General features: G+C 49.5%; 2 protein-coding genes and 2 long non-coding RNA genes across 8 annotated transcripts in view; 2 read left to right on the plus strand and 2 right to left on the minus strand.

The window, feature by feature from the left end:
- CUNH11orf80 (chromosome unknown C11orf80 homolog) overlaps window positions 1-970 on the minus strand; it is a 96493-nt gene extending 95523 nt beyond the window's left edge. The window contains exon 1 of the mRNA XM_019415115.2: window positions 817-970. Coding sequence (XP_019270660.2) covers window positions 817-846 — 30 coding nt within the window. The 5' untranslated portion in view covers window positions 847-970. The remainder of the gene's footprint in view (window positions 1-816) is intronic.
- Window positions 971-1603: 633 nt separating this feature from the next.
- LOC109246825 (uncharacterized) lies at window positions 1604-6204 on the plus strand. The gene is made up of 3 exons (XR_008421083.1): window positions 1604-1708; window positions 3105-3246; window positions 3637-6204. It is a non-coding gene; the product is annotated as an uncharacterized LOC109246825 (long non-coding RNA).
- On the minus strand, window positions 1702-24148 carry LOC128776133 (uncharacterized). The gene is made up of 6 exons (XR_008421084.1): window positions 24033-24148; window positions 21541-21728; window positions 16511-16639; window positions 13825-13884; window positions 12550-12645; window positions 1702-1815 (listed from the first exon to the last, which is right to left on the minus strand). It is a non-coding gene; the product is annotated as an uncharacterized LOC128776133 (long non-coding RNA).
- The window catches only part of SPTBN2 (spectrin beta, non-erythrocytic 2), a 44449-nt gene continuing 27389 nt past the window's right edge, over window positions 9869-26928 (plus strand). Inside the window, exons 1-4 of one of the 5 annotated variants that reach the window (XM_053899412.1) lie at window positions 9869-9958; window positions 14640-15045; window positions 21813-21991; window positions 26462-26613. In XM_053899412.1, coding sequence (XP_053755387.1) covers window positions 21835-21991; window positions 26462-26613 — 309 coding nt within the window. In that variant the 5' untranslated portion in view covers window positions 9869-9958; window positions 14640-15045; window positions 21813-21834. Of the gene's footprint in view, window positions 9959-14570; window positions 15046-15583; window positions 15715-15805; window positions 15907-21812; window positions 21992-24179; window positions 24485-26461; window positions 26614-26928 lie in introns of those variants that run through there. The other 4 variants (XM_019415096.2, XM_019415097.2, XM_019415094.2 and 1 more) reach the window with 4 other exon arrangements.

A 26928-nucleotide genomic window follows, 5' to 3' on the forward strand; every position in this document is an offset into this window, starting at 1 on the left:
AGTCAGAAGCCCTGGGTTCTAGGCTAGGTTCTGTCGTCTGTAAAATCCAACCCTCCAACTTTCTTTGATGAGAACGAAGGAGGCGAGAGGGCCAGAACTTTCGGGTGCCGTCACGCCGACCCTGTCTGGCCTGTGGCTCCGTTCTGTCTAGAACCCCTTGCAAGACCGGCGGCTAAGAACTCGATCAGATGTCGGCAGTGAAGGCGCCTCAACGGATGAACCCACGTGGCGAGGCGGCGCCTGGTGTTCAGTCCCACCTCCCACAGCTGGAAAGTTCCCTGGCCCGAGCGGTGCCGTCAGACCCTGGGGGGGGGGGGGGGGGGGGCTGCACCGCAGTCCGTCCGTCATCACCCAGCCCGGGCCGACCCCCGGAGTGCTCCCCACACGTGGCCCACCGGCCGGCCGAACACCACTCTCCCTCCCTGCCACTTCACCCCGACTGGTCTGGACTCCCGCCCCGGGCTGCCCATCCCTCCCTCCTGCGCGCCCTCTCGGCAAAGGGGGACACCCTAGGCTGGCCTCCCGACCTGAACCTAGGTGTCCCCTAACGCCGGGCAAACACTTCAGCCTCAGGAGCCCTGGGGCCGGTGCCACCCCCTCCGCGCGGGCATTCCCCCAAGGGAGCCCAAGCGCTCCCTCGTCAGCTCCTCACAGCCCCGTATGAGGCAGGCGGAATGTCCCCGAATCCCCTCAGTCCTGAACCTTCCTTCTCTACCTCGGGCCCCGCCAGACCCCTCTGCCCAAACTTCACGGTCACCTCACAAAACCCTTCTCACACAGTGTCCTCCTCTGCTTTCTCTCCCTTCCCGGCATCACCTCGCACACTGCCACCGCCGAGCCCTCCATGCCGCGCGGGGAGCGGCAGCGACGCCCACCACCTGCTGCCAGCCCGGACGTCGACCTCCGCCGGCGCCCACGCCAGGCCGCGCGGCGTTCTTCCCGCCCGCGCGTGCGCCCCGCCCACCGGCCCCCGCGCTTGCGCACTTTGCGCCGCGCCGCCCCCAGGCCGCGAGCCGCCGGGGCTTGCCAGGAGCGGTGGGGCGGTGCCGGCAGCCGCGAGGGCCCGTGGGCGGACGGGTGGGCCGGCCGCCGAGGTGGGAAGAGCCGCGGGCCGCCACTGAGGCTGGAGGTGAGCCGGAATGAGGCCAGACCGCGACTCTCCTTCCTCCCGAAGGAAACTTTCCCACGGTTCCGCCGAGGTGCAGTCCTCAGCCGGGAGAAGCTGCTGGTGCCCGGTGCGGGATCTCCAAGTTGATTCTTGACTCTCAAGCAGCCTCACCTGTGGGGGCCATCCCACATGCCCTAGGCCAACCTCTGGTTCCCAGATTTACCAAATAAAAATACAGGATGGCAGGTAAAATTGAATTTCAGATTAAAAAAAAAATATTTTTTTAGGCATACGTATATCTCATGCAATATTTGGGACATACATATTATAAAAAATTATTCATCTAAAATTAAAAACTGGGCGCCTTGTATTTTATCTGGCAGCCTACCCCAAACCTGTCCCCAGCTTCATCCCCAGGTGCCTGGCCAGCCCCAGACAGGACCTGGAAGGCACCCCCCCGCCGCCGCCAGGAAATAGGCTCCTCCCCACGTTCGGCTCTACACTAAATATGCCAACTGCAGGAGTCTGGCTGGCTTTCTGGGCTCCAGCTGACAGGACAAGCTCTGGGGTTTTCATGGAGTGTTGCCAGCCGGAAGGAAGGTATTACTCCAGACTCCAGCTACTGGACTTCGGGCTGGTTCAGGGAGGGACGTGATGAGAGGGGCTTGAGCCCAAACTGATGATCTGGCAGCTAGTTCCTCAGGCAGCTGAAAGGAAACAGGTGAGAGAGATTCCTATGTGGCAAAGAGTTGCCCAAGGAGAAGGGTGGGACAGGGTGTTGGCTGCTTTCCTTCAGGGAAAATTCTTCCACTCCAGCTCCAAGAAGCTAGGATTGGACAGAACAGATGGGGGAGTTGGCAGAGTGCCCATCCAGTACACAGCCTTGGTGCTACTCCAAAGAACATGTCTGCTGAGACCTGAATCATAGCCTTGGCCAGTCCGGGGTCAGCGCTGTTGACCACCCTCCCCATCTCAGTTGCTCACAGGTGGACCTACTGGAGAGAGATGGGTTTTATTTCTGGAAAATTCATCATAAAACCATCTCAGACTTGGGGCAGTTCAGTCAGAGGAGCCTGCAACTCTTGATCTCGGGGGCATATGTTCGAACCCCAGGCTGGAAGTAGATATTACTGAAAAATAAAATCTAAAACAAAACCAAAAAAAACTATCTCAGACTTGATAAGAGAGCTGGCGTTCGGGGAATCATTGGAGTCCGCCTCTCCGCTTCACTCCCTTCTCTCTCAGGTGTTCCCTTTTAGGCAGAGGCGTTGTCGGGGGAAGGGAACTAACATTGATTGAATGCATGTTGTCTGATACCACTGGCTCTTTACACAAGTTTTTTCGCCCTCGCGAGTATCTTGCAAGGTACTTATTACCTTTACCATATTTACTATCCATCAGTGGGGAACCAAGGCCCTGAGGATGGCTCTCTAAAATATTTCCTATAGAGAGTTCTGGCTCAGCAGGAAATGCCCCACCTGGAAAGTGGCATTGGAAATGAAGGGTGTAGGAACAGTTACCCATGTAGATGTACTTCAGATGAGTTGGTCATCCTGGCTTCCAGCCCTTGGCCTTGGAGTGAGCATCAGGGATAAACATGCAGGGAACACCCAACACCATCCTAGAGTTAGGGAGGCCTGACAGAGGTAGCCAGGGACACAGCCACCTGCTATACTGGAGGTAGGCAGAAGTAAGGAAAGGAGTCTTTGATATGAGGGCCTGCCAGCAAGTCTTCCATAGCATAAACCCTTGTAGTTAGGTAAGGTTTGATGCAGGCTTGACATTTGGTGGGCATCTGCTCTGGGCTAAGTGGTCTTAACTTTTTCTAATTTATCTTATGTAATCCTCCCAACATTGTATGGAAGGTGTTATCATTGCTTTATAAAAGACGAAGATGAGGTTCCAAAAAGAGGTTGTATGACAGTGAGTTGTAAATGGTGGGGCCAGAATCTGAAACAAACAAAATTTCTTAACACCACTTTCTACTCCCCTACAGCTACCCAGTGCATCTCCCATCTGGATGTGACTGTCTCAAAGTCCTGTAGTATGGGAACATTGACATTACTGTGAAAAAGCCAATACCACTCAAAAACAAAGGAGCCAATCAACTCAGATGGCCTCGTCTCCCACAAACTAAGGTTTGAATGAGCCACAGCTCCCAACCCTTCTCTAACCCATCAATGTGTGCTTAGGGTCTAGTAACTAACATACTATTGGACTCCATATTATTAAAATGGTTTTTACCCAGACCCCATCCTCACAGCAATAGAATGTCAGAGCCAGAACGGACTGCAGAGGTTGTCAATTATTTTCAATAGCTGAAGAAATTTGAGGCCCAAAGAAATGAAATGACCTGGCCAACATTAAGGTCACTTTTGTCAACCAGGTCAACCAAGGAGCTTTTGGATGCTGCTCTGGACATTTTTAGCCCTGGTGTTCAGGGTCTTATTATCAATGTCTTCAGGGGTCCAGTTATCCCCAGTCTTAGTGGCATATTAATTCTGCTTGCATTCCTTCCCCCACCTCAGGATTTAGATTACTGTTGCAAGTCTGCTTTGGACATTCTGTTTATTCTGAGAAGAAATACCCTGTCTGGATAGAAGAGACCCCATCTAAAGAGCCCTGGACTGATTCTGACCCAAACCCAAGGGTTTAAGTGGAACCAAAACATCCGAAGGAATGCTGCCAGGTGAACGGTGACATTTTAGGAACTGTTGAGCTTTCTTTCCCTTTTGAATGTGCCCTCTCTGTGTATATCATTCCTAGACCTCTTAGGTCTACCTCGTTCTCAGGCTCCCCTAGAGCATTCAAAGGCCCTGAAGAGATTGACCAAAGGAACTTAAGTGGGAAATATCCCTGAGGTACCCCTTATTAGGTTGATGCAAAACTACATCCATTTGAGAATTTTTCTTTCCCCCTGGGAAACTAGTAAAAGAGGCTGTTTCCCATACATGCATCAGGAAAGGGTTAACCGTTTCTCTCGGGTCCTGAGCCAAGTCTGTCCCCTACCAGTTCCCATAACCGGGTTTCCTGAAATGGAGCAGGTCCCAGGTGCCTCTCCACTAATCACATCCTTGGAAATGGGGCCAGGAAGCTCAGATTAGCTCATCCCTTCACCTTCTTGAGGCCTTCTCCACCTGGAGCACAGAATCTGGGGCAGCTTCTCTACTCACCTCCCTCTGCTTCCCTAGCCAGGGTCAGACAGGGATGTTCTCACGGAGGTATGTTAGGTTGTGGGGGCACTAGAGGCCACAGTGGTGCTAACTCTTGTGCCAATTCTTGGACTACAGCATTTGTCCTTCCTCATTCTAATACTTATGGGCAAAGGAAAGATTCTCCCCCAAGACAATACTAGAGTTTGTATAACTAGAGTATTTTTTCTTCACCCCTTTTCTCTGTTTTCTTCCTCTACTTCTTAAAATGACTGACTATGATACCAGATAGCTTCCTGTTTTTCCTGGCTGACAATCCTCTTGTGTACAGAGTCTGATTCCTCATCCATCAGTAGCAGGTTCTGGGGCCAACCCAGGAGATTTCATTCCTTCCCTCTTAGTGTCTAATTTCGACTCTTCCTTGATAACCAATAAAATCTGTATCACAAAGCTTGTTCTCTCTAATTGGCTTTTTAACTTTCTCTCTAGGCAGGTCTGGATTTGTCCCACTAGCTGATGTCCACTGTAAGGGAGGTATTCTTTGTGCCATAGAAGCCTTGGAAATGGAAACAGCAGTGCAATCTGGTCACACATGACCGAGTAAACCTATTGATCCAAAGGCCAAATGATCAATTTTGTTTGAAAGACAAGTAGGCTAACTGGGAAAAAAAGATTCTTCTTCTAGGAGCCCCATTCAAGAGCACACTGGCTCCACATGTTTAGTCTTGGTTCTGTCTTTGTATAACTATAGTACTCGAAGGACTTGACCAGGGATGTTGGTGTAGGGAGTCTTTAAAGCTAGTAATATGGAGCCTTGGTGGAGTTGATTCTCCACTGATCTCTGAAGTTGACTTGATTTCATCCATTCTAGCTTTAAGGCCACTACTATCTTCTGGTTCTGCAACTTCCATTCTCATCAGCTAAAAAGAAGCTATGGGATCAAAAGTCTAAAGGGTGAGGATATCTGAAATTTTTCCTATTTTACCACTCACTTTCAGTGTTATGTTTCAGTTTTCCTCAACTAAAATAGGAAAATTATCCCAGGAATATAGTTAAAATAACATCTGTGAAACAATTTGAGAGTCTTAGAATCTTTTTTTTTTCAAGATTTTTTTTTATTTTTAAGTAATTATACCCAACATGGGGTTCGAACTTATAACCCCAAGGTCGACAGTTGCATGCGCTACCTGAGCCAGCCAGGTGCCCCTAGAATCTTTAAATTAGAGGAAATCTTAGAAGTCATTTAACCTGGTATTTCCCAACCAGAGGAATAATTTTTTTTTTCCCAATTCATTTCCTTTATCCCCAACCCTCCTCCTGAAAAGCCTCTCTCTTCCTTCTTCCTCAACCCCTCCTGGTATCCAAGGTAGAGAACTGATCTAGTTTGCACAATATATTTCATGTGCTTAGGGTTGTGAAACAGTGCCCTAATTCAGCTCCCTATTTCATGCAATAGTCATTCCAACAGTCCCAACAAGTTGATATCTCGCTTTTACTTGAGTAACTCATGTTGGGAAAGTTGCCACCTCAGGCAACCCATTCCAGTTTTGGACAGCAGTGGTTTGTCAGGGAGTTTTTCATTATTTGAACTGGAACTCCCCCACTGTATCTTCCACCCGTTGGTCCCAGCTCTGCCCTTTGAAACCACAGGGAAGTCGTCTAATCCCTTTATAAAGGGCAGAAGGGAATACCCAGGATTGTTATTGTTAACCTGTCACAGTAGTTCAGACCTGACCTGAATGATTGTATTACAGATGTCCTGTGCTTTGTACACTAGCTATGTTCCTAACACATTGTGTAAATCTAGTTGTGTGTGAATCAAATCATTTTAGACACACTGAGACGTTGACTGTCTAAAAGAAATCCTGTTACCTGTCCTTTCATAAACTGAAGAACTTTGTTATAATGCAAAGAACCTCCCCATTAAACTTTTCTGCAAATCTAGATTTTTCATACATCGTGTTTTACTTAAGGCAAGATTTGCCTGCATACAAAACACGCAAAACAATGACAACAGCAACAGCTGACATTTCACTGAGCCCTTATCTGCACCTGACATGCATTATTTAATTTCTCACCACCACTCCTTGAAAATGGTCCCCTATTTACAGATGAGGAAACCAAGGCTTAAAGAAGTTAAATAACTTATCCAAGGTTACACAATTAGAAAGTGATGGGCCAGGATTCCAACAAGGTCTAGGACTCCAGAATCTTGTGTCTTAACCACCAGGAAGTTTCAGATGCCAATAATAATTGAAATAACTGGCTTCTTAGCTGTGTACCTCAGCACAAGTAAATCAGGCTGCAATACAGAAAACTGACCTAAAATTGTTGCAGGTTAAAAGATGTTCACTAAATCGACTCATTTTTGGGTTCTGGCACCCAAAATCCACTCTTTGTAGGTTTCCTGCACAACTCACATTTTTCAGTGCAATTTGATCAAGGAGCTCCAAAGACTTCCCTTCAGCTGTTAGTATGAAGCAGATGCTGCCAAAATTTATTTCAGGCAGAAGGGTGTGATCAGACACTTTTTCACAGGATTTGTGTATTCCCAGGGGTATGTGGCATAAGCTTCTTAAAAGAAAGAAGTGGTTCATTATTGACAGGGACAATCAAAAGTATTGGCACCCTGGTTGATCCCAGTCTGCTCCCAGATGGGTTGAAATCGTTCAAATGTGTTTTTAGGTCCTGTTTTTAATGGTGTTTAGGTTTGCAAGATAAAAATAATTTGGGAGGGATGGTCCATAAATAAAGTGCTGTTTTGAATTCAAACTGGACAAAGATAAATGGATGTAATAGTCCTGTGTCTTCAAGTCAGTTCCAGTTTCTCCGATTTTAGTCAACAACAGTGAGCACTCACAACATTGCTCAGCTCAGAGCACACCCCTCAGGGCTCCTAGAATCTCAGACTTTTCTACACTAAATAAGGGAGCTCTGGGTAGTACTCTTCTGTCCTCTGTGCCCCCCCCCCCACCCGCCCCAGCATCAGAATGCCCCGTTTGACATGAGACTTTATCTTGGCTCATCTGCAGACTTTTGCTTTCAAGTACATGATCATTCTTTGCAAATCTCATCCCTAGCAGATATTACACAGGCCTCCTGGTCCACAGCCATCAGGAATCAGGTCAGTCCTTGCAAGGCACCAGAACTCTCCTTGCAAGTCTACCTTTCTGACCTTTACTTTGTACACCAGGCTTGTTTATAACCTCAAGTCATAGACCCAGGTGAAGAAATACACAATTTTCTTTATCTCTTAACCTAGCTCTTCAGCCCCCATTTCCACTAATGGCAGAAAACTAATGAACTTTGCCAATTCCAGACAACTCAATCATTTCAAGTTTTAAACTCAGTCTCTCAGGAGTCTCCTTCCTTCTCGTCACAATGTGCTAGTTGGGGGTTCACATATCATTCTGACATCAGGGAAGGGCACCAAGGTCAGGTGCCATCTTCTGTTCCTCTTGCCTTACTTGGTCTTGGTCATTGGACTCTATCACCACTGCATCTGCTGCAGAGTTCCCTGGTGGGTGGCACCTGCAGCCTTGATATAGAAAGACACAGTGTCTGCTTCACAAGGAGCTCGGTGGCTCCCATCTCAGCTCTTCCTGGTACTACTGAGCCTCCATCCGGCTCCTGGCATGGGTCATGCAGCCCTCAGGCTCTACTGTGGGCTTCATCCCTGCCCCCCCCCCCCCCGCCCACTCCACAGCAATCCCCACGGGCACCCAGCTCTCAGCTCACCTTCACACTCCTCTCGGGAGCTGGGCATTAAGGCACTTTTCAGATCTCCTCCAAATGTCAAGGAGCCAAGTAGACTTGGCTTAGGGAGTGAGAAGGTTGTGGGTAGTGAGGAAATGTGACTTATCTCAGCCCTGCTTTGCCTACATGGGTGACAATGCCATTTCTACTCTGTGGCAGTTGTCCCTTGGTAACACAGGGGGCTTTGAAATGCTGTGTCTCCTCAGAGTTCTAGGAATGGAATGAAGCATAAGCCTCATCTGTCTACTGTTGTTTGGTGGTGAGCACAGAAAACAGAGCCCAAGGTGCATCTAAACCCTCTTTCCTCTTTTCTCAGTCTTTTCCAATTCTGCTCCAGGCTCAGAAAGGATTATACTTCTGTGTGGAGGGGAAACCCCCAGGCCCTTTGCATTTCAACAGTTAATGGCATAAACTCTAAGTTTTAGGTTTGTCAAGTTCTGTCTCTTAATGTTTAAAAAAAAACCTGTGAAGGAAAAAAAAAAAAAATCCCTCTCAAGGACCCAGCCCTTACAATTTAAAAACTGGAGCCTCCGAGAGTATCTCCTCTGCAACACAGGAAACAACAGGAGTTGGCAAGGATGTGGAGAAAGGAGAACACTCTTACATTGTTGGTGGCAATGCAAACTGGTGCAGCCACTGTGGAAAACGATACAGAGATTCCTCAGAAAGTTAAAAATAGAACTATCCTTCGACCCAGCAATTGCACTACTAGGTATTTACCCAAAGGATACGGAAATACTTATTCAAAGGGAAAACATGCACCCCAATGATAAATTTATAGCAGCATTATCCACAATAGCCAAATTATGGAAATGATTTCACTCATAGTTGGAATTTAAGAAACAAAACAAATGGGGACGCCCGGGTGGCTCAGTTGGTTAGGCGTCCAACTTTGGCTCAGGTCACGATCTCACAGTTTGTGAGTTCAAGCCCTGCCTCGGGCTCTGTGCTGACAGCTCAGGGCCTGGATCCTGCTTTGGATTCTCTGTCTCCTTCTCTCTCTGCTTCTCCCCCACTTGTGCTCTCTCTGTGTCTCTCAAAAATAAATAAATGTAAAAAAAAAAATAAAAAAAAAAAAAAAGAAAACAAATTAACATGGGGAGGGGAAAGAGAGGTAAACCAAGAAATTGACTCTTAACTATAGAGAACAAACTGATGGTTATAGGAGGAGAGGTGGACAGGGCATAGGTTAAATGGGTGATGGGGATTATGACGAGCACTGGGTATTGTATGTAAGTGTTGAATCACTAAATTCTACACCCAAAACTAGTATTACACTGTATGTTAACTAACTGGAATTTAAATAAAAACTTGGAGGAAAAAGAAAAAGAACATCTCCTCTGGGATAGATTTGAAAAGATCTAGTTAAGAATTCAAAAGCCCAAGACTTTGACTCTGATCTTTCTGTATCATCCCTGTGCAGAGGATGCTGCATCTAGAAAGCCTTGCTGCTGCTTAATGATGGGAGATAAATTCAGGGTAAAAGAAACGGAAAATGCATTGCTTGATATGAAAACATCTAGTTTTATCTTTTTATAACAAGGAATCACCTTCTCTTCCAAAATCTTTTCTGTCAGTCATTAATATATTGCACAAATACATACATGTCTGCTCTAGTAGGGAAAGACTAGGAACTGGATGTGCTCTCTACTTTCATAGAGTTCACGATCTAAGAGGGAACACAACCAATGGGCAGTGACCATCCCATAGAGTGCTGTCTGAAGGCCCCTGTCTCAGACTTGGAGACCCTGGGAGGTTTTCTGGAGGAAATGACACCTAGATTTAGACCTAAAGAGTAAATCCTCGGTGAATGGAAAAGGAAAAGTTTCCAACCAAATCGAATACCATGTTCAAAATCCTACAAATGCTGGAAAAACTCCCAACAGATTCCTTATGTCTAGGAGTGTCAAGTGAGGAGTGGTGAGCAAAGGGGACTGGAGAGGTAAGCAAGATGTGTAAACTCTGTTAAGAATTCTGGACTTTATCCCAAAGGCTTTGGGGAGCCACTGAAGGGTTTTCAGCAGAGGAGTGATCTGTCAGATTGTTGTATTAAAAAGATGCTCTGGAGGTGCCTGGGTGGCTGTCGGTTAAGCTCATGTCGGACTTAGGCTCAGCTCATGGTCTCACGGTTTATGAGTTTGAGCCCCACTTCAGGCTCTGTGCTGACAGCTCAGCCTGCCTCTCTCTCTCTTTCTCTCTCTCTCTCCCTCTCTGCCCCTCCCCTGCTCACTCTCTCCCTTTCTCTCTCTCTCTCAAAAATAAATAAAAACATTAAAAATAAAAAATAAAAGACTGGCTACAGAGTGGTAGATAAGGTGGCCCAGGAAGAACACATAGAATGAGAAAAGGGCCTAGAAGAAAACAACACAATTAAGTGACAAGCAGAAAGGAACTCACAAAAGAAAAACGGGAGAGACTACAGGGGTTGAAGGAAAACCAGGAGTGGGGCAATCCTAAACCAAAGGAAGAAAATTTCAAGAAGCAGGCATAATGAGAGTCAACCACTGCCAAGAGGAACAGTAAGAAAGCAATTGGAAATTAACATCAGATTTAGCAAGTGGATTGCTGAGGACCTTGTTTGAAAGCAGCTGCAGAGGAATAGAAATTATATTGCGTTGGACTAAATCAATTGCCTCAGCGCTCATTGTCTCCTTCACTCACAATCTGTCTCTGCACTCGTGTCTTCCAAATGTGTATAAGTCTAGATCTCCACTTTGAGCCTCATAACAATCAACTACTCAGTATGTCCACTTGATTGTTTCAAAGGTATCTCAAACCCAGCAGGTTCCAAGACCTACACTCTCCCCACCCAAACCTGGTCTTCCTCCAGTGTGCCTCATCTCAGCAAATGGTACCTTTGGTCTTCCAGCTGCACAATCCTCCCACAACAAACCCTTTTCTCACCCTGTATCTAACCCATTGTCCCATCTTGTCAATTCTTTCTACCTATGTGTTCCTCTATCTCCACTGCCAACATTCAAGTTCAAGCTACCATCTTCTGTCTCATCTAAACCACAGTGGTAGCCTCCTCATTGGTTTCTCACATCAACTTGCACACCCCTCCAACCCATTCCCCACACAGCACCTGGAGTAACCTTTTTATATTTCTTTAAATGTTTATTTATTTTTGAGAGAGAGAGAGAGAGAGGATGAGCAGAGGAGGGGAAAAGAGAGAAGGGGACAGAGAATCCAAAGTGGGCTCTGTGCTGGCAGCAGAGAGCCTGATGCAGGGCTCAAACTCACAAATCATGAGACCATGACCTGAGCCAAAGTTGGAGGCTTAACCATCTGAGCCACCCAAGTGCCCTGGAGTAATCTTTTTAAAAACATAGTTGATCATTTCACTTTTTTGCTTCAAATCCTTCAATAATTTTTTCCAGGGCTCCAAAGGTGAAAAACAAAATTCTATAAATGACCTAGAAAGCCCTGCACGATCTAGCCCTTGCCTATTTTCCCAGCCAGCATTCACCACACATTCCCTCTTGCCCACCGTTTTCCCTCCCTTCTCTCCGTTTCTCATGTGCACCATGAGTCCTGCTGCTTCAGGCCTGGTGTCCACACACCGTGTCTCTGTAGCTAAGAACATGGTTCAAGTGTCAGACATCTGGGTTGAAAATCCCAGCTCTACCCCAGCCTGGTTAAATGACCCTGGGCAAGGCACTTCGTCTCTCAATGTCTCCATTTTCTCTTCTGTGAAATGAGGCTAATACTTACTTGTCAGAGTTTTTACAAGAATGAAATGAAATGATATGTGGAAAGTGCTACAAATACAGTCCCCAATTAGTGTTAGTTACCACTACTTGTTATCTCCCATTCTCAGCCTGGTTACCACTTCTCATATTTCAGATCTCAGCTCAAATGATCTGAGGGAGGTCTCCCTTGACACCCTCTCTCCAGCCAGGTTATGACTCTCTGTTAAATTCTCACCTAGCATCCTGAACTTTTAATTCATTATACTTTGTGATTATATATCTGAGCAGTTATTTCATTAATGTCTGTCAACCCTACCAGAATATAAGCTCCAAGAAGATAGAAATATCCCATTTTACTCATCATTAGATCCCCACATCCCAGCACAGTACCTGGCACATAAGCTAGATACTTTGTTTGTTTGTTTATTTTGAAAGAGAGAGAGAGCACGCGCACACGCAAATGGGGGAAGGGCAGAGAGAGAGGGAGAAAGAATCCCAAGCAGGCTCCACACTATCGTGCAGAGCCCGATGCAGGGCTCAATGCGGGACTCAAACTCAGGAACTGTAAGATCATGACCTGAGCTGAAATCAAGAGTTGGATACTTAACTGACTGAGCCACCCAGGTGCCCCACACCAGATGGTTTTTAAATAAATGTTTGATTAAAGGGGAAGCAAGGTAGTGGAGCCAATGTGTTCAAATCATTCAAGAAGATTGTGATCATAAAAAGTAAGGGCAAGACATGGAGGAGGACCAGGGTTTGTCACTTACTTTTTTAAGCTGGCAGATACTTGAGCATGTTCAAATGCTAATGGGAAGGAGCGAGAAGAGAGGGAACTTACCAGAATGACTGGGAGCCATGAGACTGCAGGAGGGGATGGCACTTAGTGCAGGAGCCAGAAGAATCATTCTCAGATAGGAAAGACACGTCTTCCATGCTACAGGAATGAAAGAAGAAAATTCAGCTACATCTGTAGACTTGGTGGCAGGAAGTGCTACCAAGACCTTTCTATGAATTTTGGTAACACAAGCAGCAAATCTGGATTCTCCAAAAAGCTCAGCATACTTGGTGGATTTCATTCCATGCACTTTTGCAACTCATGTAAAAAGGAAGCAGGTGGGTTTTTTTTTTTTTTTCTTCATCAATGACTACACTGATACACTACAGAGCAAAATGACAAGTCTCCAAAGCAACTGAGACCAGCGATCTCAGCGTTCTCTTTATTGAGCATGCTTCCTCAATATTGGGAAACAGTATGGGAAAATGATAATGTTATAAAATAATAATGGCTGACACTGGTTGAGGGCTACTATGTGCCAGGTGCTATTCTAGTACTTTATCTACAATAACTCATCTGATCCCCACCTTATGATACCATTCTGCAGGTAAGGAAACTGAATTCCAGAGAGGGTAAGTAACTTGCCCAAGGTCATCAGCAAGTAGGTGACAAGACTACTTTCAAACCCAAAGTCTGACTCCAAAATTGATGCTTTTTTTTTTTTTTTTTTTTTTTTTTTTTTGAGAAAGAGAGCAGAGGAGGGGGCAGAGGGGGGGAGAGAGAGAGAATCTTAAGCAGGCTCCATGCTCGGCACAGAGCCCAATGAGGGGCTTGATCCCATGGCCTCGGGATCATGACCTGAGCTGAAATCAAGAGTCAGATGCTCAACCCACTGAGTCACCCAGGCACCCCAAAAATTGATGCTTTTAACCACTCTACTCTCACTAGCAGAAGGGAAAGAACATACTAGGAATCAGAAACTCTGATGTCTCCACCATGAACTAACTCTGAACTTGGGCATTCATTTGCTCATCAACAAAATGAGAATGATAGTGTTTACCTTTACAATGCTTTTTAAAAGATTATGAAATGCTGAAAATGGGAAATACTATACAAAAGATCTTATGAGTATACTGATCATAAGACCTAATATCCTTGTCTTCTAATTGGGTCACAAGCCAATAGCTGTTGTTGAGACCCTTGTTTCCCATACCAGTACAGCAGCAGCAGTTTGGGTGTTCTGGTGTCTTTGGCAGATCAGCTGATTCTCATCCCATCAGCTTTAACATCCCTGGCCAGGTCTCCTTGATGACCCCTTCCCCCCGAACACACACCTACCCTTAGGAACAGTTGCAGCTTATGCTCTCACTTCTTTGATTCCATTGGCCAAAGGAGTGACTGTTAAAAAAAAATAAGCAGTAAATAGCCTGAATGGCAGCTACTCGTGAGGTACACCCCAGAAGGTCAAGTTCCACTTTGGTGGTAGAACCACTGTTCCAGTTTAGTGGTGGAATCAGACTATCAGAGCTAGAAGAGAACTTCAAGGTCATGTTTTAGTGCAACTCCCTGACACCCCTCCTTACCCATTTTATACTAGGAAAACCAAGGTCAGGTAGGCGAGGTGATACAACCAGATGGGATTGGTAGCAGCACTTTTTTGTCCTTGAAAATGTTTTCAAATAATTTTAAAGCAAATAATTTCACCTTGCCAAAATCATAACTGGAAAGTACTTCAATCACTTATAAATTTGTTTTGGTGCATGTACCTTTTCAGAGAGGAGCAAAATCCTAAAATTCCATTAACCATAAATAAATAAAACCTTAAACCCAATAACTCATGTGAAGTCCATGCTTCCCATTGCCCTTACTTGGTCATTTCAGGCATTTCCCAGGTGGAAACAGGCCCACATCTTCAGAGACAGCATAATCTGACAGTTAAATTCTCATTGCTCTGCACAAAGTCCAATCTATTATTACTAGTTCATCTCTGAGCTTAGTTTCCTAGTCTGGAAGAACAGTACCCACCTCCTAGAGCTGGAGTGTGGGATGGGGGTGGGGGGGGAGGGTGTCACATGAGATAATGCACTCTATAACCAGCTAGCACTCTATAACTTTATTATTATTTGAGCATAATTCTTTTCTCTCTCAAGCAGATAGTTCACCTTGCTTAATGACCTTAGACCTTCGACCACTCAAATGCTACTAAACCAAGGAGAAACCCAGCTGTGCCAGGCCTAGAAATGTCCATCCCCACCCCCACTCCCTTTTAAGACAGTGAGTAGGCCGGAATTCTCCTGGTTGATAAATGAGAGGAGCCGAGAAGGAGCAGAGAGAAGCTGCAGTGATGACTATTCTGAGAATCTGATCTGCGAGCAGGCGAATCTCCACCACATACACCATGGAGACGCTTTGGGAAAGAGAGCCGGCCTACCTGCCCGAAGAAGGATGCTCGAGAAAGGGGATGGACGACAGAATTGCTTAAAGGGAGATGAACTGGAGGTGCCCAAAGAGGAAAATTTGAAAAGGAAAACAGAGGCTGAATTTTGGGAAACCTGAGCGGTGAGTGTCATTAAAGGAAGGATTGCGTGTCTCGGGGAGACAGATTTTGGAGGAAACGAGGAGTAGGGACAAAGGTGGGGGTCCTCGAGCTGCGGAGCCCGAGCCGCGCAAGCTGTGGGGGATCTCCAGATGGCCCAGCGGTGACCGGAAGCCGACATTATGGGGGGCACCCACAGGGAAGGTGGCGGGGTCGGGAGCCGGCCGCACAGAAGCCGCCGCGTTCGCCCCGGGGAAGGTCAGCGACCCCCGGCCAGGGGACTGTGCGGAGAACTCAGAGGGGCCGCGGTTGCCATGGCGCCGGGCGGGGAGGGGGTGATTCGGGCCCCGCCCCGAGCCCCGCGGGGCCGCCGGCTCCAGATGGTCCCGGGCCTCCCGCGGGAGCCGGCGGCCTGCGGCAGGGGGAGGCTATTGTCCTCCTTCCGCGGCGCCGCAGTCCCGCCGCTCGCGCCCGCGCGCCGCCACGCGCCCCGCCGCCGCCGGCCCCGCGCGCCCCCCGCGCCGCTCGCGCCCGGTGACAGCGCCCGCCGCCGCTCGCCGTGCGCCCCGCCGCCGTCCGGCCACCCGCCGCCGCCCGCAACCGCCCCTCGCGGCCGGGCTGCGGGCGCGGCGACGACCGGTGCGCCCCCGCCCGCCGCGCTCCCGCCTGCCCCGCCGGCGCTCCGCACCGAGGTAGGTGCCGGCGCCCGGGCCCGCTTTGTCCCGGCGGCGGGGCGGCGCGCTTTGTGCAGCCGCGTGCGGGCGGCGGGGTTGGGGTCGGGGTCGGGGCCGGCCAGGGAAGTCCGGGAGGGAGGATGCGGCGCCTGGCCCTCGCTGCCGCCGGGTCCCGGGGACTGGATGGAGAGTCATGTGCCAGCCACCCAGGTACCGGGGGTGAGGGTTAAGGCGTGGGGAACGCGGGCCTTTCCGGAGCGGAGGGAAGAGTCTTGCAAGAGTTGGGACTGACAAACGCGTTGAGGGATCGGGTCCGCTGGGCTGCGAGCGTCTGACAGCGCCGGCTGTTCCCGTAGCCGAGGCTCCTCCGCCGACCGGCCGGCGCTGATCCAGGTGCTGCGGACACGCTCTGCCGTCTGTGCCCGGCGTGTGCGAGCGGCCGGCTCCCTCTCGGGAGCTTGTTGGGGGCTTCTCTCTGGAGCCGAAGGGGCTCCTCCTCGCCTCTTCGGTAGCTAGCTCCATGCCCTCCTTTATGCTTCCTCACAGTGTGTGCGAGAGGGGACACGGCTGGCTGTAGTGACCAGAACACTGGCAGAGGGGGAATGAAGCCCCTTCGGGCGGTGGGGAAGGAGCGGTGTAAGGTGTTTCTGTGGCCGGGACATCCAGAGGGCTGAGAGTCCACCCCGCACAGAACTCCTGGGCAAGGCCTCCTCCCTGGGGTGTTCCAACTCCAGCATTTACTGTCCACTCTGGGACCGAACGACCCCATGGCGTTGCATGCTCGTCCGCGCTGCAGGCTGGCCCCTTTCCTAACCTGCTGCATGTTGTCTCGTGGGTTTTTTCTCAGCTGCCCTCCTCCTCTCTCTGGAGCAGACACGATTCCAGCGCTGGAGAGGCTGTTGGTTCAGGCAGGCATGGGCAGGGTATCCACAAACCAGTTTTCCTTGAAGGTGAAGAGGGCAGAGTGAGTTCCAAATATGTGTCTTGGCTTTGGGTGCTGGGCAACCTCTTGGCCAATTCAGAAGAGGAAAGGATTAGAGAGGAAAAAGTTAATATGGATCTTAGTCCCTTGGAGAAACTGATGTAACCCATCAGTTACCGCTTGGGGGAGGGGCACAGCAAGGGAGTGAAAATTAGTCTGAATAATCCTACCCTGAGTGGAGGATTCTAAAGAAAATCAAACAAAAATTCAGTGCCATTCTTCAGCCCAGTCCCTAAGTTCCTTGGAGGAGAGTCCCTGTGTTTCACCAGAAATACAGCCTTGAGGGAAATGGGTCAGAGGTTTGTTTCTCCACAGGGGTCTGTGATTGCTCTGAGTGCATCTTCCTTTTGCCCTCCTAGGAGCCCTGACTTTATTTGTGATCTCTTTTTCCTTTTATGTCTCTGCCGGTCCACTCGTGCTTTGAGTCAAATAAGATTTTTACATGGCCAAGGTCCCTATTTCTTCTCATTTATTATTCATCTTGCTGTCATTTGTTCAACTCTGCTACCCCACCCCAGCGTCTCCAGCGTCCTTCTACAGCACAAGTGTGATTCGCCTGTGTTGGGGCATCAGCTCTATTTGTGTCATTAGATCTAGAGTCCACTCCATCTTACTTCCTCTCTCATCTCCTGAGGCTTCTGGCTCTTTGTGGATCTTGGGGTTTCTCAGGGAAATTATATTTGCGTTTAGCATTGGGTAGAGCCTAAAGCTACCCAGAAGCTAACCTCAGGTCACACTCACCCCTGAAACTTTGTGTCTCTTCAGTCCTCCTAGCCTCCCCTAACCAACAGTGGCCCTTGAAGTGTGGTCCCCAAACTAGTACTTTAGTATCAGCTGGGAACAGGTTAGAAATGCACATTTCTGAGCCCCACCCCAGATCAACTGAATCAGAAACCCTGGGGGTGGGGGGACAGGGCCCAGTGGTCTGTGTTTTAATAGCCCTCCAGGGTCACTGGAATTCATGCAAGTCTGAGAATCCCTGATCCTGAACTGTAGAGCTTAACCCTGAGAGTACTCCAGCAGAAGGTCTTCTCCAATCCCATCTTTGCTTGAGTTTTTCTCCAGCTCTAAGAAAGACATTAATTTGCTGGTAAAAAAAAAAAAAAAAAAAAAAAAAGGAAAGAAAGAAAGAAAGAAACAAGAAAAAAAGAATTATGGTCGAGTCATTCACTATTTCTTTACCGAATACCTATTGTACTGAGCTTGGAAAGGACAAAACATGAGTAGAACACAGCCCTTGTCCTCAATGGGTTAAAAGTGGAGCAAGCAGAGAGACACATAAACAACTAAGTGTAATACAATGTGATGAAAGCAATGATAGCTTCATGCTGAAGTTCTGTGGGAGCAGCAGAGGAGGGAACCATCAACTCTTTCTCCGAGGGAGGTAAAGAATTAATCAGGAGCAGGATGTGGCCAGAGGAGGAATTAGGGTATACGACGACAGGCTCTAGCCGGGGGACAGGATTTCTAGTTTTGCATGCCAGCTAAAACAGGAGGGAAGGGGAAGGGGCGGGGGGGTGGGGGGGTCTGCCCCTGAGGATCACCACGCGGCTGAACAAAATCTGCATCCAGCAATGCTTGGGTGGAGAATTGAGTAGGACCACAAGCTTGCAGCTGGTGGGAGTTGGCTTTATTCTAGCATGAACAATGTAAGCTACTTGGGCCTGGCCTCGAGGTCAGTGGCTAAGAATAAGGTGCTGGTGAAACTGTAATCTGGATTAGCTGCTGTACCGTCCTATTGCCAGAGTTCAGGAATCCATGAGGAGAATACAGAGAGACAGGGGGGCATGGGGCTGGTGGACAGGCTGACTCTGGAAATGTGAGTATGGAGACCCAGATCGTAGGTGAGGAATAAGATACTCAGTGAAAAGAAACCAGAGCGGGATCTATGTGAAGAAACTCAAATAGAAAACTATAGGAATCTAGAGATGGGGGTAGGGAACAGAGAACACAGGGTATTGTCCAAAAGGCCAGGAGACTGCAGAGCCCAAAAACCGTAAACCAAAACTCAGAGGCCCTCGGAACCACTGTGCTGAACAACACCAGAGAGCACCATTCACATCCAAGTCCATGGGAACAAGTTCCTTGGAATGCCAACATGAAGCCCTATAAGGACCTGTGATCTAAGGACATCTGTGTCATCTTCGTTCCTTATCTATATGACAGCATCCCTGGAAACTCAGGACACAAAGCATGTATGCCAAATTTTGATTTGGTCAAAGGAGCATTTAAGTGACTGAGTTTTTATTTGAGAAGAAGGAGAAGTTCCAAATCCATACTTTCCCCCTCAAATTATAGGATTCCATGGAAAGGCTCTAACAGCCAGACTTTGCTGGGCGGTCTGGATCCCATGCCTGGGTCCCTTAGGAGGACCAAGTTGGATTACCAAAAGGAAGCCAGAGTAATACATGTTTAGGTTTTGTACAGTTTGGGGGCCCCAGGGACACACAGTGGTTTGGAGACAGGATCAGACAGTCTGTTTCTTTTAAGTGTCTGTTCTTTGTGGAGCACAAAGATATAAAGCAGGATTTGAAAACCTCAGAGGTCTTCAGGGCCCAGGCAGCTAACAAAAATACATGACGTAGCTGGAAAGGAGACAAAAGGGAATGGTGGGGCCTGTAGAGAACTGGAAAGTACCTTCACGCCCACCTAAAGGAATTCAAAATCAGTCATGTGTATATATATATATATATATATATATATATATATATATATATATTTAATTTTATTTATTTAAGTAATCTCTATACCCAACATGGGGCTTGAACTCACGACCCTGGGATCAAGAGTCACATGCTCTTCCGGCTGAGCCAGCCTAGCGCACCCAAAATCAGTTATTTGTAAACAGCTTATTGGACATAGACCTGGGGGCTGGCTGTAGTAGGTTTGTGACTCCTGATAAAAGGAAAAGGGTCATGGAAACTGAAGGTTAGAGGGCATTGCATGTACGAGTTTTTGTGGGGAGGTCTATACAGGGAGAGTGTGAGTGCTTGAAATGTCAATCCCAGAGCTAAGTGTGAGCATGGCTACCGGCAAGGAAGCCTTAATCTGAAAAGCAGAGAGAATGGAATTAGTACTGGTCCTGGGGCTTGAGCTGCTTCCCTGTTCCAGTGCCTGCCAGTATTAGGTGACTCTGGTTCAGGTCACACCTTGCCCACAGCACTCTTTACTCAGGGTGACTCAACTCTGCCCTAGAATTTATTTTTATATAAATATTTACAGAGCAAATTCAAAGAATCTGTTGGGGATTAGGAGAAATGATGGATTTTAAGTGAGAAAGTTGTCCCAGGCTAGTGGAAATTAAGCTCTCTTGCCTATTACAGGGAATGAAAAACCCAGTCGAGGAACCTTAGACCTTAGCTCCCTCATACCTCATTAATGCTACTCCCAAGGAAATCCTTGTGCCTGCTTTCTCTTGCACGGAAAGGGGAGGGGCAGACTATCCTGGCTTCATGTGGTCAGGTTCAGGTTCAGCTTCATAGAACCAGTTAATGACAGAAGCCAAGTCCTGCCTTTGTGTGCCCAGGGGAACACACCAACCTATCTACCCACAACTCACCCCGCATCTCTTCTTCCTTCCCCCAAACCGCACACGAGGCTCTCCTGACTTCCTTTCCAGAGTCAGAGACTGCCAAGATCAAGCCTCGACTCTAGGAAGTAGTGCTAAAGGGTTAAAATGTGTTTGTGTTTGAGAGGTACTAGGAAAAATAGAAATGCAGAATTGGGGGTTCTAATAGAGTTACAGACCCAGCCCCCTCCATTCCCTTGAACGGCTGCTGAATTACCCGAGAACTTTGGACGGTAATGGTTTTTTTTTTAATCCCTAGCAGCTAATCTGAAACTCATTTGTTAGTTTTGAGAAGGACAGAGTTTGTTTGCATAGCGTAGAATCGCAAGGAGTGCTGGCAACCATATGTGGTCCTAATTTCCCTAGCTTGGGCCCTAAAAGGGAGCCACAAGTGCTGATCTCTCCCATGGGACTCTGAAGGGCTCCAGTAAGTTCAAAGAACGTGTAAATGTTGTTATTAAGAGCTTGTTCCCCGAAGTGAGAAAGAACCTCTCTTTATTTTTTTTTTTTTTAATTTTTTTTTTTCAACGTTTTTTTTTTTATTTATTTTTGGGACAGAGAGAGACAGAGCATGAACGGGGGAGGGGCAGAGAGAGAGGGAGACACAGAATCGGAAACAGGCTCCAGGCTCCGAGCCATCAGCCCAGAGCCTGACGCGGGGCTCAAACTCACGGACCGTGAGATCGTGACCTGGCTGAAGTCGGACGCTTAACCAACCGCGCCACCCAGGCGCCCCAAGAACCTCTCTTTAAAACCCAGCTCTGCTCCTTCCAGCTGTGTGACCTTGAACCATGACTTAACTTTCACAGTGCAGCTTCTATGAATGGGGATGACAATGAACCCCTGCCCCGTGGGGGTTTTGATGAGACGATGCATGTAAATAGCAGGGACACATATCACAGCTGACACTTATCCAGCACCTATTAGGTATTTCCTGTACAAACAAAAGGAAACAAAGGGGAGAGAGCCATACTGTGTCCTCCTCTGAACTCCTGGACACTTTGTCTGTACTTACCTAACAGTGCATCACGGTCTTCCTGGTGTATCATAAATGTGTCTTAGCTCAAGAGCAGGATTAGGGTCTTTTCAAATTACCTACTGGGTACAGGAGGCCATCTTATGTGGAGTGGGAGCTCAGAACAGTTTGTGGAATCAAGGAATCAAAGAACTCCAGTTTATACTCATTATTGCCCATGGGGTCCCATGCCTGCTCCCTTTGTTACCCTGGTTTGCGCATTGCTGTGCTGAGCCATGCTATTAGCCATGGCCGCTTCCAGTCCCCAGCTTTGCGCACCTGTCCCTCTCTGGCCTGAGCCTCTGGAGCCCTTCCTCTCTGTTGCACCACTCTGGGACACTCCTGCCTTCGTGTTTCACTCCTGTCCTTCTGCTTCCCCACCATGGCTCCCCCTCTTCCACCGGGGCTGATTTTCATTGACAGAGAAATCAACCACAGCCTTCGGCCCTCAGGACAGCAGAGCAGATCTAGGGCAAGAGAGGAGAGGACATGGTGAGTACTGGGCTCAGTGGTCCTGAGATGCCCCTCACCAACCACGTTCCCCCTTGCAGGAGCAGGAGGCCACCTACCACCATGAGCAGCACCCTGTCACCCACAGACTTCGACAGCTTGGAGATCCAGGGCCAGTACAGCGACATCAACAACCGCTGGGACCTGCCTGACTCGGACTGGGACAATGACAGCAGCTCAGCCCGCCTCTTTGAGAGGTCTCGCATTAAGGCCCTGGCAGGTGAGGCCAGGGGAGGGCCAGGGGAGATGCTGAGGAGGCTGGGGAGAGAAGCTTGTCAGGAAGAGTCCTTTAACCTTATGGGAAGACCAACTTTCTTTCTAAGCTGCTACACAAGAGTAGGAAATCCAGATCACCCCCATCAAGCCTCTGGGCCCAACTTAGCACCGAGAGCAAACATCATACAATCCAGAATGTTCCCCAGCTTCCCTTCCCCCAGGCACAGGACTCAATTCTCTTCCTCTCTGTCCCTGAGTCATGGTTCCTAGCTCTTTTTCACTTACTCCTGCCATCTCCACCCACCCATCTCCCTTACCTTTCATCCCCTTGTTGTGTCTTCCTTGGTCTTCACTGTCACCTCTCACACCTGTTCTCCCTCCCAGTCCATTATCCTCCCCTCTCCCTCCCCGCCTGTTCCTTCCACCTGCCGCCTGTTCCTCCCATTGTTTCATCTACCTGTTCCCTGAAGCAGGTTCCCTCCTCCCGCTGCTGGTTTCTGCAGCTGCCCATTCTCCCGGGTCTGCTCTCTACCCACCAAGGCCTCTGCCCTCCCCTAAGGCTTGGGCTCTTCCCTCAGCTTCTCGGAGCTAGCGAGCGCAAACAAACCCGTCGGACGGGCCTCCCTGCGTTCCTGGAGGAGTTGTCATGGCAACAAGAGTGCAGCTGCCACCTGACACCACCAGGGGCTGGCGTGGGGCTGAGTCACCCACACACCCTAAGGCCACCCACCCCGTCTGGTTTCCCTCCTTCATCCCACCCTTGTCTCTTCCACCCACCTGCTGGCCTCCCAGCCCAGTGCGGTGGGAGAGGCCGCAACTATTATTCCCCCCTCAGAGGCAGTGCTCCCAGCACGAGTGGGTGGCCTCCTGGAAGAAGGGAGACACTGAGGGGGTGGTTCCCAAACCGGGCTGCAGTTTTTACAGGATCACCCAGGGACATTTTTACAAATACAGGTTCCCAAGCCCCTCCCCTTCGCAGACACATTGAATTAGGATCTTTGAACATACGGTCCAGAAATCAGGATTTTTAAAAAGCTCTCCAGGTAACTCTTTTCAGGCAGCCCAGTATCCATCTGAGGACCCTTGGGTGATGGCTTTAGCTCTGGGGATCCCTCATCATTTTCTCCTGGACCTCACTGCCTTTCTGGTTGGGTCTTCAGGCTGGCTTATGAAATACACCTATCAGTGTTTCTATAGATGAGAACAGTGGGTTACGGACAATGTCACCTCTTTGAGGAAAAGTTTCCCTGGTACCCTGGTTTTGGATGCACGTTGCCTCTAGAACTGTCATGATGTCGGTGTGCACATGTCTTGTGCCACCCAGGACTGTTTCGATGTCCGTGCACATGACACATGATACCCAGGACCATCACCATGTTCACGCACACATGCCACCCGAGCTGTCATTTCTCCACCACCAAACCGGGCTCTCCCGAAGAGGCATCTCAGTATGGGCTTAGCCTAGCACTGCAGCTTGCACCTACTGGTGCAAATAAATACGGGATGAATGGAGACAGGAGAGAGGCAAGAGTAGGCTGTAAGGGGCAGGCACTGAAGCCCAGAGAAAGGAAGGAAGAAGATCTGGCAGCCGTCCCTTTGGTGCTGCGCACTGGGGGCCTGGAATGGCCTGGCTGAGGAGGGCCTGGTGGGCCTAGCGGAAGGGAAGAGCCAGAACTGGAAGTGGTGACAAACAAGTAGGGAAGACACCAACACCTATTTCACAGATAAGGGGACTTGAGCAACCGCCTAAGCACAGAGCCTGGCACCTACTGAGCTGGTTTTGCCTCTTGGAGGATTTCTCTTTCTCTGCTCTGGGAGTTGGCGATTAAAGCTCATGTCCAGAAGGGGACTTCCCAGAGTCGCCCCAAGAGGGGCCAGCCTTGTTACACCTGCAAACCTTCGGGGGCCCACGCTGAGGCAGCCGGGGCGGTGGAGGGGGGGGGGGCGGGGGGTTGCTGAGGGCAGTTCCCCGCTCGCCCCGCAGGGCCCGGCCCGCCACAGCCGGCCGCGCTCCGCCTCCCGCCCCTCCCCCGGCACCGTCCGACCTGTTTGTCGGGAGCGGCCTCTGTCTCCTCTCGCTCGCAGCCAGGTCTGCTCCGTCGACTTGCCCCGGAGCTCAGGCGCCCAGACGGCCGGAACACCGTTTCCCCCGCTCGGCGACACGTTCACCACCTTTGAGCCAACTCCCTGACGGGAGCCCAGGCGCTCGGGGACCCCGGGTTCCGGGGGCGGGGGAAGGGAGCGGACCGGTGGCGCCCCGCGCGGCGCGGGCAGGGCATGGGCGCAGGGCCCCGGGCCGCGTGAGGGGCAGCGGGCGGCATGAATGGGAACGGAGTGAGCAGGGCGCACGGGCCCGGCCTGAACGGGGCGGGCGACTTTTACTATGAGGCCGTGGAAGGGGCGCAGAGCCCCGGGGGCCTCCTGCTGTCGCCAGCCGCCTTCATCAACCCCGCTCAGTACGCCAGCGTGCTGGAAGGCCGCTTCAAACAGCTTCAAGGTGAGCTGCCGGGCTGGGGGGCACCGGGCGGGAGCAGCGGAGCAAAGCCCGAGTGGGACATGGTCCGTGCTCAGCCGACGATGTGTCGGGGGAGTAATTACAAGAGCCCACGAAAAACTTGGTACTGACAAAGTGGGGAAAGGCTTGGACGCCCTGGAAGAAGGGACAGTGAGCGTGGCGGCAGCGCACAGGAGGGCACCCAGGCGGTCCGCTGTGGCTGCTGAGGGTTTGGAGGTGAAGCACCTGCCGGGATAGCTGGAAGGAGAGAGGGTGGTGAGCGGGAAGGCTGAGCCACCTAGGGCTTGTCCCTGTTGCCCTGGGTTTCTGAGTGGGTGTCCCAAGGTGTGTGAGGGAGTGCGTCAGACAGGCTCAGGTATATTCTGAGCAGGCATGTGTTCATCCTGGCATCAATATTTCAGTGTATTTTTGGAACCCACTGTGTTTTGGGGTGTCCGTGGGTGTTGTGGGCACCTTGTGAAATTCTGCTTTGCCTCTGGTTCTTGGCTTTGCCCAGTTTTCTCCTAGCTGCCACTGTTTTCACGTCTTCCTCTCTTACCCTACCTGTGGGCCAAAATGGCCTCACCCCAGTGCACCTGGCATCAGGGCAGTCTCCACAGATCCAATAACGGCTGATGATCTGGGCAATCCCCAGCTCAGAAGGGGCCTGTGGACCCTGAAAGGAGGCCCACAGAGCAGGGGCCCATGGGTGCAGTTGTTAGGACCCCAAGGTTGTCCTGGGTAAGAGACAGAGGTTGGAGGTAAGAGACAGAAATAGACATGGGTGTGTCGTTTTGTTTTATGGGTGAGGTGCCTAGGAATGTGAGACTCAGGGATGAGTCTTTTCAGTTTCTGAGATGCTGGTGCTGAGAAGGGAAACAAAAGTGACTCTTCAGACCCTGGCCACTTGGGTTGGGTCCTCACACTAGGCTTCTCTAGGGGAAATGGGCAGAAATCCTCGTGGCCAGAGCAGCTCCCAATGGCCTGCACTTCTTCCCTCACTTTGTCATTTATAACGTTTAAAATTTTAACTTTTCTGCAGAACCTAAAAATCATGTGTTTATCAGCAGCCCTTCTTGCAGACCAGGCAGCAAGGCATCTCCTCACCTTCTTTGAGATCTGCACCTAACTCTGCCCGAAGTTTCCCCCTGTGTTTCTTGGGCTCAGTGTTTTCCCTATTCCCAGTTTTCAAGATTGTTTTCCTTCTTTGCATTGGAATGTCGGTGTCCTGGGACAGGATCCCCTTTCAGCCAATCAAATGAGCCCACCCCAGAAGTAGAGGAGCCTGTCTTTTCTTTAAATTATCCCAGGAGAACAAGCTGACTCAGGAGGCTCGCAGCCTCTAATGTCATGTCCTTCTAATGACCACTTGGAAGAGCCGCTGCTGCTGCTGCTGCTGCTGCTGTAATTTAAGTCCACGCCCTTTCCTTTGTCCATCACCAAAGAGAACAGCCACACCTCCTGCTGGTCCTGGTTTTCCTTCGGGTTAGATCATGCCTGGATAACTGTAACTCATCAAGGAGTAACTCATCATGTGTGCCAAGCTTCTTACATACATTGTCTCATTTAATCAACGTAGTGACCCGTTGAAGTAGAAAGTCGAGTAGTATGCCCGTTTTACAGATAAGGAAAGTGAGGCCCTGATGAAGTAACAGTGTTTCACCACTGTTACAGGACAGAGCCCTGGTCCCAGATCCTAGCCCTTCTCCGTATGTCTCACTGCCTCTAATTCCTTTCATCCTTTCTTCTCAAAGCCTGTTTTCTCATTTTTATTTTTTACCTTATGAGCTCATTCCATTTTCTTTATTTCCTGCTTTGAAGTTAGTGATTTTCATCTCAGGCACCTTCCTTCCCCTCCTGCATACCCGACCTCACTTCCAGTCTCTCAAGCACCCCCAGGCCCCTAACCCTGTCAACTGGTATTTAGAAGCAGGTGCACTGTACTTGAAGGCTAGAAATGACCCCATATCGCTGCCACAGATGAGCGAGAAGCTGTGCAGAAGAAAACCTTCACCAAGTGGGTGAACTCACACCTGGCCCGGGTGACATGCCGGGTGGGAGACCTGTACAGCGACCTCCGGGACGGACGTAACCTCCTGAGGCTCCTCGAGGTGCTCTCAGGAGAGACACTGGTAAGCTGTGGTCATAGAGGAGGAGGGAGCCCGAAAAACAGTGGGCAAGGGGACAAACTTGGAGTTGCCCTTCGAGAGGAATGACAGCACAGAGTGGAAAGCAGTTGGCTGTTGTCTGCTCAGAGGATGGTTTCAGTTGGAGAGGCTTTGCTACATGGATTAAATAGGAGCATTGCTTCATGGAGACAGAAACAGTGGCCCCATTGAAAACATTTCTTTTCCCACCCACTCTGGGTGCAATTAATTCCCTTGGGAATCTTAATCTGCCCAAGCCTGATCTGGAACCTCAGCTTTGGCTGTGTGAACTCTGGCCCA

Source organism: Panthera pardus, unplaced genomic scaffold (assembly GCF_024362965.1).
Source record: "Panthera pardus isolate Hobbes unplaced genomic scaffold, ASM2436296v1 HiC_scaffold_12, whole genome shotgun sequence".
NCBI lineage: Eukaryota > Metazoa > Chordata > Mammalia > Carnivora > Felidae > Panthera > Panthera pardus.